Source organism: Dendrobates tinctorius, unplaced genomic scaffold, assembly GCF_039654945.1.
Source record: "Dendrobates tinctorius isolate UK_male_01 unplaced genomic scaffold, ASM3965494v1 ptg000021l, whole genome shotgun sequence".
NCBI classification, from domain to species: Eukaryota; Metazoa; Chordata; class Amphibia; order Anura; family Dendrobatidae; genus Dendrobates; species Dendrobates tinctorius.
In genome coordinates, this window is record NW_027361689.1 from 18,984,073 (window position 1) to 19,005,979 (window position 21,907).

Consider the following 21,907-nt stretch of genomic DNA (forward strand, 5'->3'; position numbering starts at 1 on the left):
TGCCATCTACTACCTGAGCCACTTGTGTGGGTTGTAGAGTCCATCTCATGCTACCATGAGTGTGAAAGCGCAACCAACATTTAAAAGTGACCAAAACATCAGCCAGAAAGCATTGGTACTGAGATGTGGTCTGTGGTCCCCACCTGCAGAACCACTCCTTTATATAATTTTCATCTGTTGTCTATTCCATTTGCACAACAGCATGTGAAATTGATTGTCAATCAGTGTTGCTTCCTAAGTGGACAGTTTGATTTCACAGATGTTTGATTTAGTTGGAGTTATATTCCGTTGTTTAAATTATCATTAATATATATATATATATATATAGTACAGACCAAAAGTTTGGACACACCTTCTCATTCAGAGTTTTCTTTATTTTCATGAGTATGAAAATTGTAGATTCACTCTGAAGGCATCACAACTATGAATTAACACATGTGGAATTATATAATTAGCAAAAAAGTGTGAAACAACTGAAAATATGTCTTATATTCTAGGTTCTTCAAAGTAGCCACCTTTTGCTTTGATTACTGCATTGCACACTCTTGGCATTCTCTTGATGAGCTTCAAGAGGAAGTAATCGGAAATGGTCTTCCAACAGTCTTGAAGGAGTTGCCAGAGATGCTTAGCACTTGTTGGCCCTTTTGCCTTCACTCTGCGGTGCAGCTCACCCCAAACTATCTCGAATGGGTTCAGGTCTGGTGACTGTGGAGGCCAGGTCATCTGGCGTAGCACCCCATCACTCTCCCTCTTGGTCAAATAGCCCTTACACAGCCTGGAGGTGTGTTTTGGGTCATTGTCCTGTTGAAAAATAAATGATTGTCCAACTAAACGCACACCAGATGGAATAGCATGCCGCTGCAAGATGCTGTGGTAGCCATGCTGGTTCAGTATGCCTTCAATTTTGAATACATCCCCAACAGTGTCACCAGCAAAGCACCCCTACACCATCACACCTCCTCCTCCATGCGTCACAGTGGGAACCAGGCATGTAGAGTTCGTCCGTTCACCTTTTCTGCATCGCACAAAGACTCGATGGTTGGAGCCAAAGATCTCAAATTTGGACTCTTCAGACCAAAGGACAGATTTCCACTGGTCTAATGTCCATTCCTTGTGTTCTTTAGCCCAGACAAGTCTCTTCTGCTTGTTGTCTGTCCTTAGCAGTGGTTTCCTAGCAGCTATTTTGCCATGAAAGCCTGCTGCACAAAGTCTCCTCTTAACAGTTGTTGTAGAGATGTGTCTGCTGCTAGAACTCTGTGTGGCATTGAACTGGTCTCTAATCTGAGCTGCTGTTAACCTGCGATTTCTGAGGCTGGTGACTTGGATGAACTTATCCTCCGCAGCAGAGGTGACTCTTGGTCTTCCTTTCCTGGGGCGGTCCTCATGTGAGCCAGTTTCTTTGTAGAGCTTGATGGTTTTTGTCACTGCACTTGGGGACACTTTCAAAGTTTTCCCAATTTTTCGGACTGACTGACCTTTATTTCTTAAAGTAATGATGGCCACTCATTTTTCTTTACTTAGCTGCCTTTTTCTTGCCATAATACAAATTCTAACAGTCTATTCAGTAGGACTATCAGCTGTGTATCCACCAGACTTCTGCACAACACAACTGATGGTCCCAACCCCATTTATAAGGCAAGAAATCCCACTTATTAAACCTGACAGGACACACCTGTGAAGTGAAAACCATTTCTGGTGACTACCTCTTGAAGCTCATCAAGAGAATGCCAAGTGTGAGCAAAGCAGTAATCAAAGCAAATGGTGGCTACTTTGAAGAACCTAGAACATAAGACATACTTTCAGTTGTTTTACACTTTTTTGTTAATTATATAATTCCACATGTGTAAATTCATAGTTTTGATGCCTTCAGAGTGAATCTACAATTTTCATAGTCGTTAAAATAAAGAAAACTCTTTGAATGAGAAGGTGAGTCCAAACTTTTGGTCTGTACTATATATATATATATATATATATATATATTAATGATAATTTGCATTGTGCAGTGTACAAGAAACAGTGAAAATAGGTTCCAAAAAAGAAAGCCAATTATCACACCGGAATAAGTATTAAGTCTGTAATTAACTCTGTATGCAACTCTCATCTGGACGAGAACATGATGTTGACAATTCTCTCTACAAATTACAAGTACATGTACATAGTAATTCTTCCATCCAGGATAAGAAATAACAAAAAAAATAAATTCTAAAAATACGGTAACTAGTAAGTTATTATTTGCTATAACACCTTTACTTTGCAAACAAAAGAAAAAGGAGTACAAATACCCATATAAAATATTAATCTTATTAACTCATGACAATAGACACTTAATCCAAAATTGAAAAATATTACAAATTATTATTACATAAAAATTCCAAAGTGAAGGCCAAATGACCATAGGTCTGACACATTCACATAATTATATGGACTTAGGATGCAGACATTATAGAACTTTCATAACGATATAATCCATATATGTACCTATTATAACACTATCATAGTGCTGGGCACTCACAGAAATGGCTATGGGTAATGTCAGCTCATATCACCATAGATATGGCCCCATAAAAATCCTAAAGTAGCCAAGAGAACAAATCCAGCACAAAACAGAATCTCACCCAAGTTGGTCCCAGTAAACGGTCAGATCGTGCAGCCCCAATGCTCGTTTCGCGTGGGCTTCCTCAGGGGGCTGTGCCCATTATATTACTTGTATCCTGCATTTTGCATCAGTTTCATGTTCTGCATTTTCTTTCTCTAATTTTAAGTTGTTTTTGAGCTAGCAGGTGGACACTAGCTTCTATAAAGTCTTCTTTATACAGTACACACAGATATGAGGGATTCCTGCTCTCTTGTCTCTATGAAGCACATGATATTCAGCAGCAGTATGGAGGTCATTTTTAGAGATGAGCGAACATCGTCGGCTGTCTCCTTATTCAGCAAGCTATAGCGCTTACCCAAGAAGCTGCATCGGGAACCCGGATACCTGGAGTGCTCCCAATAATCAGATACATAGAGTGATATCACTAGGATTATAACTTTCCACTGATGCGCTGCTATGGTGATCAAGATAGACTGGTACCGCAATGAAAATTTGGAAATTGTCCCTCATGGTTACTTCCATCTTGACCCACATCTGAGATGTGATGAGCAATCTGAGATGTCTATGACTGCGTTACATGTCTTGAAGTTAATGCGTGTGATTTATGCATGTTTGTGTATGTGCCAGCTTGTATTCTAGGTAGGAATCGAAGCCAGTCCCACACATGACCCATGTGTTATATTCCATGGGAGATCCTACCCACTGATTGATTGCTTTACACATAAATAGACAATGGCTGATCACTAATTAGTACCGACCACTGGACTTGAGAGGTAAGGAAATAATTTCAAAGCAAATCCAATAATTTGGGAATCGAATTGCCCTAAAAATGCCTTGTGATGTTTCACACATCTCCAAAGATTCCATCAGAAGGCTCACGAGAGAAAGAGAGAGAGAGAGAGATGGGTTGCTTGTGAAAAGTGACAAGCAACTGTTCTGAATTTTTGCCTTTCTTTTCTTAAGGGGATGAATATATATATTTTTTTAAAAAACAAAAGAAAATTCCTAACAATAAAGACGCTTAAGTACGACTGCACGTTACAAAAATTGTATATATTTTTTGTACAGTTGTTTTACTAGTCAAATTTTATATCAGAACAACACTCCAATACAATACTCACGCTTTGGCTTTTGGGATATGTAGCATTTCTTGTTATGTCTTTTTTGGGAAATGGGGTTACATTTTGCTAGAAAGATAGAAACTAAAAATATACACATTTAACTTTTTGCATGTGTTTTGCTACTCCTATTTGACAACTGTGCATGCCACAACAATACTGTGACCTTCTGCCGCAATTTGCGGGTATCTACCTTTTTGTTATGCCCTTTTAGGGAAGTGAGATTTAATTTTGTTAATAAAATAGAAAAAAAAAATCTTCAAATTTCACCTGCAGATCTATTTTGCTTAAGTAGTAAAATTTGAGACCCCTACAAACCACGCAAATTCTATTGGCTGCTATGGCATTAGCCTTTAGGGCATTCACATGCACCTACCTAACATCTCTTGATCATTCCTTTTTGCCAAGGGTTGTATAACTGTTGTTGAAAATGTTTGAAAACATTAGTTATACTTGTGTTCAAATGCAAAACAAGATAAACAATGGACAGACAGATAATATATGTGTATATACAGTTGTGTGAAAAAGTGTTTGCCCCCTTCCTGACTTCTTCTTTTGTAAGTTTGTCACACTTTAATGGTTCAGATCACCAACAAATATAAATCTTAGACAAAGATAACACAAGTAATCACAAGATTTAGTTTTTAAATGAAGGTCTTTATTATTAAGGGGAAAAGAAAGCCAAACCTACAGGGTCCTGTGTGAAAAAGTGACTGCCCCCTAAACCTAATAACTGGTTGGGCCACCCTTAGTAGCAACAACTGCAATCAAGACAGTACAACAATATTTTTTTTTGGATGAGATGAATAGCCAGTTTTTGTGACATGAAGCTGGAGGAGATTGAGGAAATGATGCAAACATGTTCCTCCTATCTTGTTGTAGAAGTGTTGCTGGCTCCGTCAGGCTGGGTAATAGGGGCACTGTCAGTGGTAGCAGCATCTCCTTTTCTCGTTGGAAAACCAAACTGACCTGCAATGTAATAAAGGTTCAAGCTGTTCTTATCTTGATGTTCCTGATAGTCAAGCCCAATTCTCAAGTAGTGTGTTGTCATTGATATAGTCACGATAATCATCCTCAACTACTGCTTTCCATACTCTTCACTCTCCATTACAACATTAGTTAGCCATATGTATGTGTCCAGTTGTAAAATAGACAAACATTTTATTTAAGAAAAATTCCTGGTCTTATTGCTATTTTCATTACCCAAATTTTCTTGTAAAGATTAGGATTTGTTTGTGTTTTGAGTGGAGTAAAGTTCTCTGGTAAAAGCCAGTGCAGGATTAGATTCCCGCATAGGACTGGAAACATAATTGACTGTTGTAGTGTTATTTTTTAATACTCATTCACATGGTTGGAGAGGCTGATCAAACCAGGAAACGAACCCTGACTAGATGTTTCTCGTGTTTTGAACACCATGTTAGGCGCAGAAAATAACATACGAAGTTGGTAACACACAAAGTGTCAGTGACACAAGAATGGATGGTCTCCATCAAGTCCTGATCCTTGAGACCACCATTTAGAAAATGAATGGTCAACCAGATATGGCTTGGACCACAGACCTAGGTAGGTGAATTCTAAGTAGGTCCTTGTAGATCACTAACAACTTTAGGTTAATGAGCTGCAACCACCTTCTTCAAATCCCACCAAACAGTTTCTATGGGATTCATGTCAAATGGCCACTCCAAGATCTTCCAGGACTTCTCTAAAATCAAGCATTGATCGAGGTATGAAGTATGCTGTGTGTAAGGAATAAACAGTTCGCTGGGATTCAATGAGTAACCAGAGACAGAGAAGGGGTTAACAAGGATTTACTGAACAGGCTATAACACGTAATACTCCACGCAAGGAGGAAAAGAAAGAATATACAAAACAAGAGAACTTATTGGTTGTAGTTCTGGCAGGGGTAAGGCTGGAAAATCTCTCGGCGGCGTCTCAACTGATGTACAAAGTATCTGGCTCTGCTATGGAGATACGAGTAGCACTGGTGCCCGACAGTGCTGATGGATTCAGTTCTGCTTGACTTGGGTGCGCCGAAATGTGGAAACAGCTCTTTATGTGAATTCCTCAGAAATGGCACCTGACACAGATCATGAGCTTGTGTACAGGCCGCAACAGCCTGCGGTCTTACGTAGTAGTCTCTAAACAGATTGTCCAGGGTCTCAGGTAAAACAGGGGTATCCAACAGTGAGGGAACAGATGGTAACTCAATAGCGTCATGAGCAGTCTTAGGGTCAGCACACTGAGGTATGGGGAAAGTGGAGTTGTCAGCGCCTTCCCGCCAAGTCTGACCTGTACCCGCGCTCAGGTCTCCTTATGTACCCCACGCCCCCTGCTGTCTGACAGAAAGGTCTCTCTCTGTCAGAGGAAACCTACCCCTCCAACGGTGGAGACTGCTCCGATAGTTCCGGCCTTAAAGGGCACCGCACACTGCTAACTCCATCTCAACTCCTCTTGTTACATATGGATCATTGTCCTATTGGAATGTCTAGTTGCACCCAAGCTTCAGCTTTCTCATAGAGACATGTTTTCTCATGGATTTCTAGATACAGAAAAGTAAATCCATCTTGCCCTCCACACACTGAAGGTTTCCATCACCATACTTTACAGTAGACATCACCTATCTACCACCATGCTTTAATTAAGGCATGGCATTCTTTTCAGAGTATACTTCATGCTTCCTCCTCCAGCTATACCAAATGATCTATAGGCTCAAAAATTTCCAGGTTTTGTTTCATTGCTTCGAAGATCAAAATCCCAAACTCAGTTGACTTAGTAATATGATTTTGAGCAAATTCGAGACAACTTTTCTCGTGTTTTAGGGTCAGCAGAGGTGTACATCTTGCAGTTTGGGCATGGAGACCTTTAGAACTACAAGGGTCTTCATCTACTTGCATCCTCAGGATTCTGGTGGCAGCCGGTGACAGCTTCCTTTTTCAGCCACATCCTATACCTTTGACCTTACGAACTCTGGTTCTAATTGTATCTCTGGGATCATTCATTTTTCTTTGAATATTTTTGTATTCTTTTTATTGTTTGTGTAGGGCAACAATGTGTTTGCACCTATTAAAATAAAAATACTTATATTTGCGTCCTGTGCTGGCACCATTTTAGCAGGGTTGGCGCAAACTCTTCCACGGCTCATGTGAGGTTGCTACGTCATGCAAGCCCTGACATCACTGTCCCCGCCTTCGGACGTATAAGTATCAAGTTTGATTACTTATATGTCTGAAGGTGGGGATATGGAAACTGGGGCTGATTGGGGGCACAGCTCATGTGACATATCAACCTCAAGTGAGCCACGGGACACTGAGTGCCAACACCAATGGATCAGTGCCGACACTGCTGGAACGGCGCCGGCATCGGAGGTGAATATAAGTGATTTTATTTTAATGGGGCAAACACTCAGATTGAGAAGGGGTTGTTCAAGTAGTTGACAATCCCTTTGGCTTTTATATAAATTGTTCTTGTGGGATTGGTTAATTACAAAGAGCAGAAAGTTTGTAAATTTTAATAATATGCCTAATTTGCATTGGGTTGAATAATTTTGATTGCAACTTTACATCAATGTGTTCAGCTCCCCCTGCGATAAGCATGTTGCCTGCAGATTAGAAATCATCTTCATCTTGCCTTTTTTGTTTTGCTTCTTTACTGTTACTTTTTTCTCTGTTCTGCTGGCTGCTTTACTACAGTATTTAAAACATTTAATAAAGGGGAAAAAAGTGTAAAATAATGATGTTGCACTTGTGCGTCCACCAATACAGAAAACAAATATGCTTTGCTTGATTTTTTTTGATAACTCACCCCCATTTGTATTTTTTGCGGAAAATGAAACAGTGCCTGGTTTATAAAATGACCTCCTGATAGAAATTGTAATGGTTACTGTAACTTTTGCGAGCAATTTATCGTATTTGATTCCTTTACTTCTAAACCAACAAAGCATCATCAATCAACTGAGAATTCAATATCTGAAATCAAAGCGACTGCTTGCTGTCCTTGTGGCCTTGAGTACCAACATTTTCGTTCTGCTGTCAGAGGGTCTTATTTACCTTTTATAATGGGTTTAGAATTGTTATTGACAAATGATTTCACGTTTTATCAGTTTGAAGTTAGATTTGACCAACTTTTTCATACGTATTTGCGTCACTATCTTATACACAGTGAGTTTAGAAGAATTTGGATATTGAAGTCGCTCAACACTTGTTTCCCGGCCTCTTTCCACTGTCTGAGAAAGAATGATGGGGACAGAATGATCACTAACAGATCACTAACAGATCACCATACAGTATCATGTTATCAGCAGCACATCTACAGTTTACACCCCATAGTCCTCCATATAGCCCTATAGTCCTCCATATATTATAATACACTCCTCAAAGTTCTCCATATAGTATAATGCACCGCCATAGTCATCCATGTAGTACAATTCACTTCCCATAGTATAATGTACCCCATAGTTCTTCATATAATGTATTCCCCATAGTCCTCAATACAGTGTAATGTAGCCCACATATAGTATAACGCAGCCACCCCATAGAGCATAATGCAGCCACCCCACAGAATATAATGCAGCCCTGCCATACAATATAATGTAACCCCCCATAGAATATAATGCAGCCATTCTCTTATAGTATAATGCAGCCACCCCTTAGAGAATAATGCAGCTATCCCAGAGTACAATGCAGCCACTCCACAGAATATAATGTAGCCCCATAGAATATAATGCAGCCCCCCATATAGTATAATGCAGCCCTTCCATAGAATATATGGCAATCCCCTCATAGAGTATAATGCAGCCCCTTATATAGTATAATTTAGCCCCTCCATAGAATACAATGTAGCCCTCTTCATATAGTATAATGCAGCCCCCATAGAATATAATGTAGCCCCCCACATAGTATAATGAAGCCCCCATACAATATAATCTAGCCCACCATAGAATATAATGCAGACCCCTCATAGAATACAATGTAGCCTCCTCATATAGTATAAGTTAGCCCTCTCATAGTTTGATGCAATCACCCCCATAAAATATAATAAATATAATACAGCCCCCTATAGAATATAATGTAGCTCCAAATAGAATATAACACAGCCCACCTCCCCATGGAATATAATGTAGCCCCCCATATTATATAACACAGCCTCCCCCATAGAATATAATGTAAAATGTACCCCCATGGTATATAACACAGCCGCATAGTATATAGAGCAGTCCCACATGGTATATAGCCCAGCACCACATGATATATAGCCCAGCCCACAATGGTATATAGCACATCCCCACCATGGTATATAGCACAGCTCCAAATGGTATATAGCACTGCCCCACCATGGTATATAGCACAGCCCCACCATGGTATATAGCACAAACCCACCGTGATATATAGCACAGCCCACCATGGTATATAGCACAGTACCACCATGGTATATAGCACAGTACCACCATGGTACACAGCCCAGCATGGTATTCAGCCCAGCATGGTATACAGCCCACCATGGTATACAGCCCAGCATGGTATTCAGCCCAGCATGGTATTCAGCCCACCATGGTATACAGCCCAGCATGGTATACATCCCACCATGGTATACAGCCCAGCATGGTATACAGCCCAGCATGGTATTCAGCCCACCATGATATGCAGTTCAGCATGATATACAGCCCACCATGGTATGCAGCTCAGCATGGTATACAGCCCCCCACCCCCCAAGAATGGCCCCACAGTCCAGTACTTACACTGATAAAAAAAACACTCCTCACCTTCTCCTCGTGCCCGCGCTGCTCCCGGCTCCTATCTCCTGCTCTGCAGTGACTGCGCGATGATGTCATAGTATAATGAAACCCCCACACAATATAATCTAGCCCACCATAGAATATATTGCAGCCCCCCATAGAATACAATGTAGCCTCCTCATATAGTATAATGTAGCCCTCTCATAGACTATGATGCAATCAGACCCATAAAATATAATAAATATAATACAGCCCCCCCTATAGAATATAATGTAGCCCCAAATAGAATATAATACAGCCCACCTCCCCATAGACTATAATGTAGCCCCCCCACATTATACAACACAGCCTCCCCCATAGAATATAATGTAAAATGTGCCCCCATGGTATATAACACAGCCACATTGTATATAGCCCAGCCCCACATGGTATATAGCCTAGCACCACATGGTATATAGCCCAGCCCACCATGGTATGTAGCACAGTCCCACCATGGTATATAGCACTCTCCCACCATGGTATATAGCACTGCCCCACCATGGTATATAGCACAGCCCCACCTTGGTATATAGCACAGCCCACCATGGTATATAGCACAGTACCACCATGGTATATAACACAGTACCACCATGGTATACAGCCCAGCATGGTATACAGCCCACCATGGTATACAGCCCAGCATGGTATACAGAACTCAGCATGGTATTCAGCCCAGCATGGTATTCAGCCCAGCATGGTATACAGCCCACCATTGGACCACAAGAAACTATCACCAGCAGGAAATGCCAGCAAGGGGAAAGAATATGAAGCCGAACCTGAAAGGTGATAGGACAGATGAATGAAAACACTTGTATTAAGATAAACAGGCTAGAATAGCAGAACCTATATACCTGGAGAAAAGGTGTCTGCTGTGGCTCGGCCGACAGAGAAGCTGACCACAAAACACAGTCTCAAGGGTTCGAACGCAGGAGCATGCAGAATTATTTTAGAGGTCTGACCTTGATTGTGAATGATATTAGATGTCTGATCTGGGGTCTTCTGCTGTGGAGTGTAAATTAATCTGGAGCTTTGCTCTAGGGTCTAAATTAATTTAGAGATTTGATCTGGTATTCAAGTGATTTTAAAGGTCCGATTTGTGGTCTGAATTATCTTGGGAAGTCTAATTTGAGGGACCAAATGATTTCATATGTCTCATCTGGCATCTGAATGATTATGGAGGTCTAATTTGACGTTGAAACTATTTTGACAATTTGGTCTGGGGTCTGATTTTGTTTAGAGGTCTGATTTGGAGTCCTAAACCATTTAGAGGTTTCGTTTTTTCATTTTCCAACCAATAAATATAATACATCTTAATCTAAACTGTTTTCAAGTTTAGCAAAAGGCAGAGAAATTCTAACAAAAAATATGTTTTTGCACATTTCTTGGTTGACACAAGTTTAATCACATCTCATTCATTCATGCATTTATTCATGCCATCTGAATTAAATTGCTGTGTCTTCTCTCTCAAATGTGGTATTTGTTCGTACTGAATACAATATACTGTAATCATTATAGAAGTAATAATCCTGGTGTCACATACAATTCATTCTATTGGCATTAATGTTAAACTATAAATGATTTAATTTGATCATATATTGGCTGCAATTACATTGAAAGGACTCTGGTACAATATGTACAGTACAACCGGAGGTGGCTACTGGAGCACATCAGGAGGGGCTTCAACAAGTCTTTCTGCCCTGGTCAGGGGATTATGATATAGACATAGAGCAGTGAACTACTGTAAGTCTTTGAACTTGGACAAGTGAAAGCCTATTTATTATCACTCACATTTGTAATTAATCAGCGGTTTTCATCAAAGCTTAACTCGATATCACTCAGTACATATGCAGGGTGCATTCAGTGTCACATCCCTTAGTAGAATCTATGATTATTGCTCTTCTTTCCATTACTTAGTAGTGATGAGAGAACCTGCTTGGATAACCCTTATCTGAGCATGCTCGTGTGCTAACTGAGTGTCTTTGGCGTGCACGAAAAATATGTTTGAATCCCCGCGGCTACATGTCTCGCGGCTGTTCGACAGCCGCAAGACATGCAGGGATTGCCTATTTGTTAGTCAATCACTGCATGTGTTGTGACTGTCAAAGAGCCGTGAGACATGCAGGTTCGAGGACTTGAACATACTTTTTGGGCACGCCAAAGTGACTCAGTAAGCGAGCAAGCTCAGATAATACTTTATTAGAGCACATTCGCTCATCGCTACTCCTTAACGTATTCTTTAGGATGTGTTAGTTCAGGATGCACAGCAAACATGTCATTTGATGTCCCCGTTTCCCAAGTTGTACAGGGTGGTCCCAGGTGAAGGAAAATACTGACGCAGACATGGCAATGCTCGTATCTGTGTGCTGAGATGGAGAACATGACAAGAGATCCAGAAAAAACTCTTGAAATGCTGGATCCTTAGACACATGCTTAGTCCAAATTTTCAGAAGTCTTGGATTTTAAAGAGTCATGCTAAACAGGCAGCATCTTCTCAGATAAAGGACATCCTGTAGGCTCTATTCACGATGATCCATTGTGTATAGTGATGGACAAAACCGAACAGTAAAGTTCTGGGTCCGTACCGAACACCTACTGTTTGGGCACGAACCCCGAACACAGACTCCCACAGAAAATCTGAGTTTCTATTCTGGTTCTGCACCTCGAACATCGGGTGTGTCCCACGCTGTCATCTGCATGACAGTGAGAGAAACACTGGCGGCTCTGATTGGCAGGAAGATTATTACCGCCGGTCAGAATGCCAGCAGCTGTGACTGGCGGTAAAAGGCTTACCTCCGGTCACAGAGGTGTTGACTGATGTGAGTATGATTCCCATCAGCCTACACCTGCTGTTGCTAATAACAGCGAGAGCAGGTGCCGCAGATGGAAGTATTCGTCAGCCGGTGACTGCACTATAAAAAAATCAGTTAAAAAAATGACATGGGGTCTGTTCTATTTTTGAAAACCAGCATGACAAAACTGACAGCTGCAAGCTGCAACCCTCAGCAGTCAACTTTGTTATGGCTGCTTATCAAGAATACAAAGGTCCTTATGACTTTTTTTTAGCTATTTAAATAAATAATTAATAAAATAATGGCAAGGGGTCTCCCCTCATTTTCGACAACCAGCAAAGCTAAAGCAGACAGCCAGGGGCTGATATTCTCAGGATGGTAAGGGACCATGGATATTGGCCCTTCCAGCCTAAAAACAGCAACCTGCAACCACCCCCAAAATGGTGCCTCTATCAGATGAGCCAATTGTGGCGCTTTGCCTGGCTCTTCCCACTTGCCCTGGTGTGGTGGAAAGTGGGGTTAATATTTGTGGGGTTGATGTCACCTTTGTATTGCATAATTAAAAAAATAGTGTGACCCCTCTATTCTTGATAACCAGCCATGATAAAGCTGACAGCTGAAGGTTGCACGACACTGATCCAGAGATCCCATCAGATTCAGAGCAACGTTTTCAAGCTGTATAACAAGGAACTTGCAAGGACACCCTCCTTGTCAAGGAGATTGGCCTCCGTTGATAGACTGCAGAGGTGGTCAGTAACCTTAGCAATGAGCAGTACACTGTAAAGATAAAAATCCTTCAGTTCTTGAGAACAGAGAGAGAATAATTTTTTTTTATAAAAATAAATTTGATCAATTATACAATAAATAAAAAATAACAAGATGAAAACCTTTAAAAAACATAAAAAATACCAAATTGTATGAACACATACATCCATGGGAGTAACCATTGTGAGATGAACCTCAATTCCCCTGCTCAAACAACGTCACTGCTTTTATACCTAGCCAAAAGATAATCACATAAACAGGCAACACAATAATATAAAAATTATAATATATGAAAATATCTAAAAGAAACAAGGTGTTAAATAAAGTTAAGGTGTCTCAATATGATAATAAAAATATAACACGAGTGCCAAATGATAAAAGAATCTCACTGATTAAAGAAAAAAAGCAACAGCAACAAAAAACATTAATCATTTTTTAAATAAAAAAAGGATCATATTCCAGAAGTGCCAAAACAAAACATCCATAAACTATTGCCGCTCTGAAATATTAGAGGATTTTTAGTAAGAGGTAAGTGTCATGATCCGGGTTGGATCTGACAGATTAAATGCACAAAGCAACTTTTTTTCCTTTGGCTGTTTGCCAAAGTGTGGGTTTGCCCCCGGTGGCCATTAGGATTATTGCACTGTGGTGTCATTTGTTCTAAGTTTGCCCCGGTGGTGGTGAGCAGCATTGCACTTTAGTCTTTAGTTAAGTGCACATGTTTATAATGCAGGTGTGATTGCTGGCTCTGCTATAAAAGAGTCACGGGTGTGTCAATCACTGTTGGTGATAGGTCTTCAGTTACAAGCAAGCCTGGGTGAAGGATGGAGCTGAAGGAGAGTCCTGGGCAGCCCAGCCAGAGTCCTGGAGTAACAGCTATGGTGTCTGTAAGGAGGGCTGGCATTGCTTGGTGGAGTGACAGCTATAGTGTAGAGCTGCACTCAGGATGCTGACTTGGTTGTGGAAAGCTGGGCTCAAGCATGCTGGACTTTTCGGCAGAAGCTGGACTCATTTGCTGGACTCTGTTTTTGGACAGCTGCACAAGGTGGTGGACTCTGTTTGCTCCAAGGCTGCACTATGGTGATGGATCCGGTTGGAGAAAAAGATGCACGCAGGTGGTGGGCTCTGTTGCTGGGAGCGTAAGCAACAGAGCAAAGCTAAGTGGTGTTTCCCCTGTTTTGTCACTTTTCCTTATGTGTCTTTTAGTGCAGTGGTGGGATTAGTTTCCACTCTGACCTTTTCCCTAGTGAGGGTTTAGGTGCAGGGCGAGTCAGGGTTCTTAGGTTCTTGATTGTCGCCCGTTGCGGAAGCGGCCTAGGGAACGTTAGGAGTGTAGAGACACTGACTCAGGGGAGTGCAGGAGGTCTCCACTTCCCCATTCCCTATCGCAGGGCCACCATTGTTATTGTTACCCAGGTTTCCCTTATTGTTTAAATTTGCCTTACTGGAGGCAGGGTTTCCAGATTTACATGTTACGTGTATTACCTAAATTCGCCTGTTGGAGGCGGCATATCCAGCTGCACATTTTATTATTTAAATTCACCCACTGGAGGCGGTGTATCCAGGGTCACGCGTGTCATCTAAATCCGCCCTGCTGGAGGCGCTGTGTCCAGCCACGCGTGACCGTAACATTATCACCAAACATACATTTTTTTTTTCTAGTGAGCCTTGGCCATCTGGAGACCTGGGAGCAATTGCTGCTGGGCCTCACTGAGATGAATGGGAAGCTGCATGGTGTTGAAGCAGTTCCAGCAGCAGTTATCAGGGTCTGGGGCCTTCCCTCTGGCTCAACCAGAAGATCAAATTGCAGCTCTGGCAAAGAAGCCCCCTAGAGTTGCTACTGGGGAGCAGGACTTGTTCATACAGGCGGACGTACCCAGACAGGTGGGTGGAGTTGGTCCCCATGGTGCTGTCTGGGGTTCCCCGAGGTGAAGGGGTACGTCCCTGTAATGAGCAGACTGGTGTGAGGGTCCGCGGGGCTTACGCCAAATCTTCCTTACCACCGAAGAAGCCGCCCCCTCCTGTTCGTTTGGATGAAAGCGACCAGGGAGTGTATTTTTCCTCCATATCCCGGGCCCCTTCCACTCCGGTGTGAGCAGCAGGTTTGCTGCAGGGGAGTGGGGGCAAAGCTCAACCCTCGCCATTATCCAACCCTGGGAGGCGCAGACCTCGTGGTGTAAAGGGTTGGAGGGTGGTGTTCCCTTGGTGAATAGCGGGGGTGTGAATGTGGGCAAAAGCTAAGTGGTGTTTCCCTTGTTTTGTCACTTTTCCTTATGCGTCTTTTAGTGCAGTGGTGGGATTAGTTTCCGCACCGACCATTTCCCTAGTGAGGGTTTAGGTGCAGGGCGAGTCAGGGTTTTTAGGTTCCTGATCACTGCCCGGTGCGGAAGCGGCCTAGGGAACGTTAGGAGTGTAGAGACACTGACTCAGGGGGGTGCAGAAGGTCTCCACATCCCCGTTCCCTATCGCAGGGCCCTCCATTGTTATTGTTACCCAGGTTTCCCCCTTATTGTGTTCACATGTGTATTACCTAAATTTGCCTGTTGGAGGCGGCATATCCAGCTGCATGTCTTATTATTTAAATTCGCCCCACTGAAGGCGCTGTATCCAGGGTCATGCATGTCATCCAAATCCGCCCTGCTGGAGGCGCTGTGTCCAGCCACGCGTGACCATGACAGTAAGTTGCAAACTTGCTCGTTTTTACAATCTTATAATTAATTACCATATATATAATATACTTAATTACCATACATTTAATAAGATAGACAAAACCTTTACAATCCCAGCAGAGAACTTGTGGTTTCTTTCCACCTGGTTGTATTAGAGGCCTTCCAAAATTAAATGTATATACAAAGAAGATCTAAAAGTGGCACTCGTTTTCATACAAGCTTATGGCCTGAACTTTTCAATCTTTACTGAGATAGACACCTAATCCAGTACCATGAAGAGAAGGTCAATGGATGCCTTTTCATGAAGAAGTTAGCAACCAAAGCAGGAAGCAGAGGATGCCATTATTCCTCAGACCTTTGATTGGACTTCTATCAAAAGTAGTTTGCAAATTCTCTTTATTTCTAGCAGAAGTCATTGTCTAAATCCAGAAGACTCAGTAGCTCATGTGGACTTTGAGGCACTACCATAGGTGAGGGAACTGCTGTAGTGCATCCAACAGCAAATAGCCTGATAGATTTTTCCCTATTAACTGGAAGTTGCTTTGATGACATGACCAAACAAGTTCTATCTGATGATGCAGAAGGGTTTATCAGTAGCCAGAGGAGTATGCTACCATTTTGGAAGACCCTATTCTACTCTACTGAATCTGCTTATGTGGCGCCCCTGAGGCTCAGTCGCCACAGAGGTACTGGACCTTCTCCTAAGGTGTAGTGCCCCACCATCCAGGTAAGGTGGGAACTCATTTCCACGCTCCAACACTCACAACAGGGTAGTTCTGCAGAACCACATTGCGGCTCAGTGCTTAGAGAGTAGCAGAACACCTCTGGTGGTTCCCTGCTTGGAACACTGGATTTGCTGGGAGGTGGGTGGAGTTTAGATATATAAAAGAGTGGGAAAGTGTAGGGTTAGGGGTTCAGTCTGACAGAAGGTCAGTGATGAAGGAAGCCACTCGGGAGGAGTGGGGATCCCTGGAAGAAGGGATGGAGGAGTGCTGCAGCTGCCTCAGTGATCTGAGCCAGCTGGCATGGGAAAGGGAAAGAAGGAGAAAGTTGTAGAACTGCAACCTAAGCTTCCATAAGAGAGAGAGAGAGTCAGTACGGAACGAAGGAGTAGGAGAACTGAGAGGAGACGTGGGTTGGAAGAGGAACCCTGCCTATAGGTTCACAGCGCAAGGCTGGGGCCCGGTCCCCGAGGTTGAATGGACACTTATGGTTCTGCAGCAGACACCAGTGGAGTGGTTGGCTGTAAATGCACTACTCCCATCTAAGACTTGGGGCACAACAGCAACTGATTTAGAGAGCCGGGACTCAGGAGAAGGGAGTCCCCGAAGCAGGCTATAGCTGTCTGCCATACGAGTAGAGTTCTTGGGAACATCTGACAGGAGGAACTCCAGAGTACCACGGTACTGGAGATCTTCACACTTTAAGGAGCAATAGAGGAGTCGTTCAGGAAAGGTACATGTTGGTTGTCTGCAGCGTCGGCTTAACACCTCCCTTGCCGAGCACCACAGGTGGCGTCACAAACTATTCTATTCCATTTATTACATTCCCCCATTGCTTGGGCGCCCAGGGCCATGGACCGGGTCACCGCTGCTGTGACATATTCCCCTGACACCAGCCCGGTACCGAGTACCCCACAGCCCTGGGAGGGCGACCCACTTACACATCATCTGCTGGACTTGTTGGATGCACTCTATGAGCAGTTGAGTATGGTCAGTTCGGTACTTGTTTGGAGCTCAGAAATTAGAAATGTCCATCACCTCATTTATATATTTAATTGCCTTAAATTGTCCATCATCCACTTCCGTCTGGATGTCCCCCGAATCCCACAATCCACCGCGCCGACAGGAAGTACGCCGACCGCCATATTGAAATACCCAAGTGATGGGTATTTCAATATGACACCCGCCACAGTACCACCAGCGGGACACCGCCGGAACCCCCCACCCCCGCCGGAACCCCCGTCGCTGCCGCTGCTGGACCCGCCGCTGACGGATTCCCCCCCGCCGCACCCGCCGCTGCCCTGCCCACCCACCTCCGTCACAGCCGGCAGGAAAGACAGCGACTTGCGGCCTGTGCACCTGCCATGAGCCGCGGTCTTTCTTGCCGGCTGCAGCCAGGATCCCCCCCTGGACCCGCCGCTGCTTGCCCACCCACCTCCGTCACAGCCGGCAGGAAAGACTGCGGCTTGCGGCCTGTGCACAGGCCGCAAGCCGTGGTCTTTCCTGCCGGCTGGCTGCCGCCAGGACACCCCCCCGCCGCTGGACCTGCCGCCGCTGAACCCCCCCACCACCGCCGCTGGACCAACCGCTACTGGCCATGCCACCGGAACCCCCGCCGGACCCGCTGCTGCCTGCCCACCATGCACATACACACACATGTACATACACACACATGTACACACACAGACACACATGTACACACACGTACGTACACACACACATGTACACACACGTACGTACACACACATGTACACATACGTACGTGCACACACACACGTACGTACATACACGTATTCACACACACACACGTACGTACACACACGTATTCACACACAAACGTACTCACTCACACACATACTCACTCACACACGTACGTACAGTACACACACATATACATACACACACACGTACTCACATACACACACGTACTCACATACACACATGTACTCACACACACACGTACTCACACACACACATACTCACATACACACACGTACTCACATACACACACACACGCGCATACTCACATGCACACACACCCATACTCACATATGCATACTCACATACACACACGTACTCTCACACACACGTAGTCACATACACGTACACGTTCTCACATGCACACACACGTACTCACATACACACACACATGCGTGCTCACATGCACACAGGTACTCACATACACACACACACGTACTCACATACACACACGTACTCACATACACACACACACACACGTACTCACATACACACACGTATTCAAATACACACACACACACGTACTCACATACACACACACCCGTACTCACATACACACACGTACTCACATATACACACCCACACGTACTCACATATACACACACACACGTATTCACATATACACACACACGTACCCACATACACACACACGTACTCACATACACACACACATGCGTGCTCACATGCACACAGGTACTCACATACACACACACACGTACTCACATACACACACGTACTCACATACACACACACACACACGTACTCACATACACACACGTATTCAAATACACACACACACACGTACTCGCATACACACACACCCGTACTCACATACACACACGTACTCACATATACACACCCACACGTACTCACATATACACACACACACGTATTCACATATACACACACACGTACCCACATACACACACACGTACTCACATATAAACACACGTACTCACATACATACACACACACGTACTCACACACACATACTCACATACACACACACACGTACTCACATACACACACGTACTCACATACACACATGTACTCACATACACACACACGTACTCACATACACACACACACGTACTCACATACACACACACGTACTCACATACAAACACGTACATGTACTATCATCTCCAGCACAGGTCACAAACCACCCTCTTTCCTGCCGGCTGTGACTGCAAGGAGGCAGGCAGCTGCGGGACACACGTACACACACACATGAACGTACACACACACATGTGCACACACATATGTACTCACACACACACACGTACTCACACATACACCCCACACACACACTTCCCTCCCGATGAGATAGCATCGGGCAACACCTCTAGTCCTTTAATAATGACTACCAGCTACAGTACAATTGGGACAGCATTTCTTGTCATGCAGTATGTGTTTGTCAAGTGACTGCCTGTTCATAAAATCACATAGATAATGCCTGTAGTTAAGTACGTTTAGATTTTTCCCATGTTGAAGGCAAGGTTTTCTTGGATTTAGATGAAAAATTATATTGCCCTATGTATTGACTAAGCATCTAAATATTAAAATCATCTGAGAACCTTGTGAGTTGTGATCCAGCTTTTAAAAATTGCCATTATATAGCATTTCAATGGTTTTTCAGTGTAAATGTCTTTTAACAGATGACTTATAGAGTTTTACGGTACATGAATAATTTGAATTATTTTTTAAAAATACATATGTTCTAGATTATTTTGAGCTTTGCTTCCTGGACAGGAGATTTGCGGCAAGCAAAATAAATTAAGCATACAAATTTTCATATTCCACAAGATGATAATTTATACATTGATAATATGTATAATTTATGTGTTAATATAACAAGAGAAATTAGTAATTTCCTTAACTGAGCATGTAAATGCTGTGCTGTAGAGCCTGGATGCGGTTGGGTTCACTGGACACAGTCAGGTTCTTCTTACCACTTGTTCCTCCAACGCTTATCTTCATTTGACCGGTGGAAGAGACAGACCTTTGATACTCATGTGCATCTTTGAAAGTTCTGCTACTCTTGCAAGAAGAGTGCAACGTCAAAGATGAGCGGGAGCGTAACATCTCAAGTTTATTCACGGTTATGCAGTTCAGTCCACCTATCAAGGTCACTGGAAGGACAAAGGACACAAATGCATTGACCTGAAAGGGAAAAAAATATTATGAAACTGGTACAGCTGCCACAATACAACCAGATAAAACCAATATGTAACTGGACAAGGTTATCATGGTCTGGGCTTTTAGAAAGTCCTCATCATTTAAAATGTCAAAATCTAATTACAGAAATAGCGCCATGTATCTTCATAAGTGAAGGATATGGCTAGAAGAATATCTTGACCTGAGAAAGAAGTTTTAATGAGTTTTACCAACAGAAACACTGGTCTAGCATTGACAGACAATTCCAAATAATATCCAAATCAAATTGTTCTCGCCAAGCCTACCACCTACAAACCCTGTCAGACTCTCAGAATAGCATAAGCTATTTTTACAGCTAGAAATCACAATAATGTTCACTGTATTTTCAGGCTTCTTTACATTTGACAGATAATGCAATAAATAGAAAATCTTCAAATTATATTTATAAATTCTGTCATCTCACCCCTGAGAAATTATTGTAAAATGCCAGCCACAATTTGCCTCCCTTCTGTCTAACTTGCTGTTCACTGCCTGTTGTCAAGTGTGATCCATCTCCAGCCGAGAGGCCAAGGTAGATTATGGAAGTGTTTGTGCGTTGGGTCTTTGTCTCTCTGCTCTTCTTCTACTGTCAAACGTTAGTCAAGGATAACAGATAAGAGCCAGACAAGTCATTGGACTGTGGCAGATGATTACATTTTGAAAAGTATCAGAAAGAAAGTTTTAGTACCTATAGGGCTGGCAATATGCTGTTGTATTGAAACAGCCCAATGAATCAGAATAGTCCTTGGGCATCTTAGTCTGGCATGTGCACCAAAACTTGTATCTTCAAGGGGCTTTATATTTTTGGCTTCAGAATGGTAGCTGCATGTGGCATTATGCAGTCTGATTTCAGGCAATCAATTTTAATGAAAATAACAACAAGCAACCAAAAATAATGAAAAATAGCAAGTATGCACAACTCTAAAGGACTATATTTTTAATAAACAACAGAAGGCAGAGAGTATATGTGCTGTAAAAATAATATTTTTATTGAATATTAAATGTTAAAAACAATATAAAAATGCTTTAATGGGACTCCCAAAACTATTTACCGTATTTTTCGGACTGTGCTGCACGCTGCCTGTTCCTGCCAAGACAGACTGCTTCCGCGTGCGCTGTGGCTGCTGCCGCCTAGCCACACTCCCTGCTTCCAAGTGCAAAGGTCTGTCTGGTCTCTTACTCTTTACCCTGGACAACAAAGAAGACAGCACCGACTTTTCCAGACCCGGCACAGGACAGGTACCCATGGCCTGGTTCTCCTCCTTACACGCCCCCTCTTTTTTAGCTCGCCATTCCACAGGCGAGAGTTCCTGCAGTAAACGTTGGTACTCCTCCATCTCTTGGATGATTCGCTGCCAAATAAATTGCTCATGTTCGTAACTGTTGGGTGGTATTCCAGCTGTTGTTCGTTCTGTGCAGCGTAAATCCGGTTGAGTCGCTGAGTCAGGTTAAGTAGTGGAGTCAGGTTGAGGGGGCGAGGGCAGGGGTGCGCCCAGGTTCAATGGAGCAGCCATCTCATGAGTT

At 43.1% G+C, this 21,907-nt stretch overlaps 1 protein-coding gene across 1 annotated transcript in view; it reads right to left on the reverse strand.

The window, feature by feature from the left end:
- NTSR2 (neurotensin receptor 2) overlaps positions 1-21,907 on the reverse strand; it is an 84,814-nt gene that overhangs the window by 43,783 nt on the left and 19,124 nt on the right. Inside the window, exon 2 of the mRNA XM_073568242.1 lies at positions 20,068-20,350. Within this exon, the coding sequence (XP_073424343.1) occupies positions 20,068-20,350 (283 nt within the window). The remainder of the gene's footprint in view (positions 1-20,067; positions 20,351-21,907) is intronic.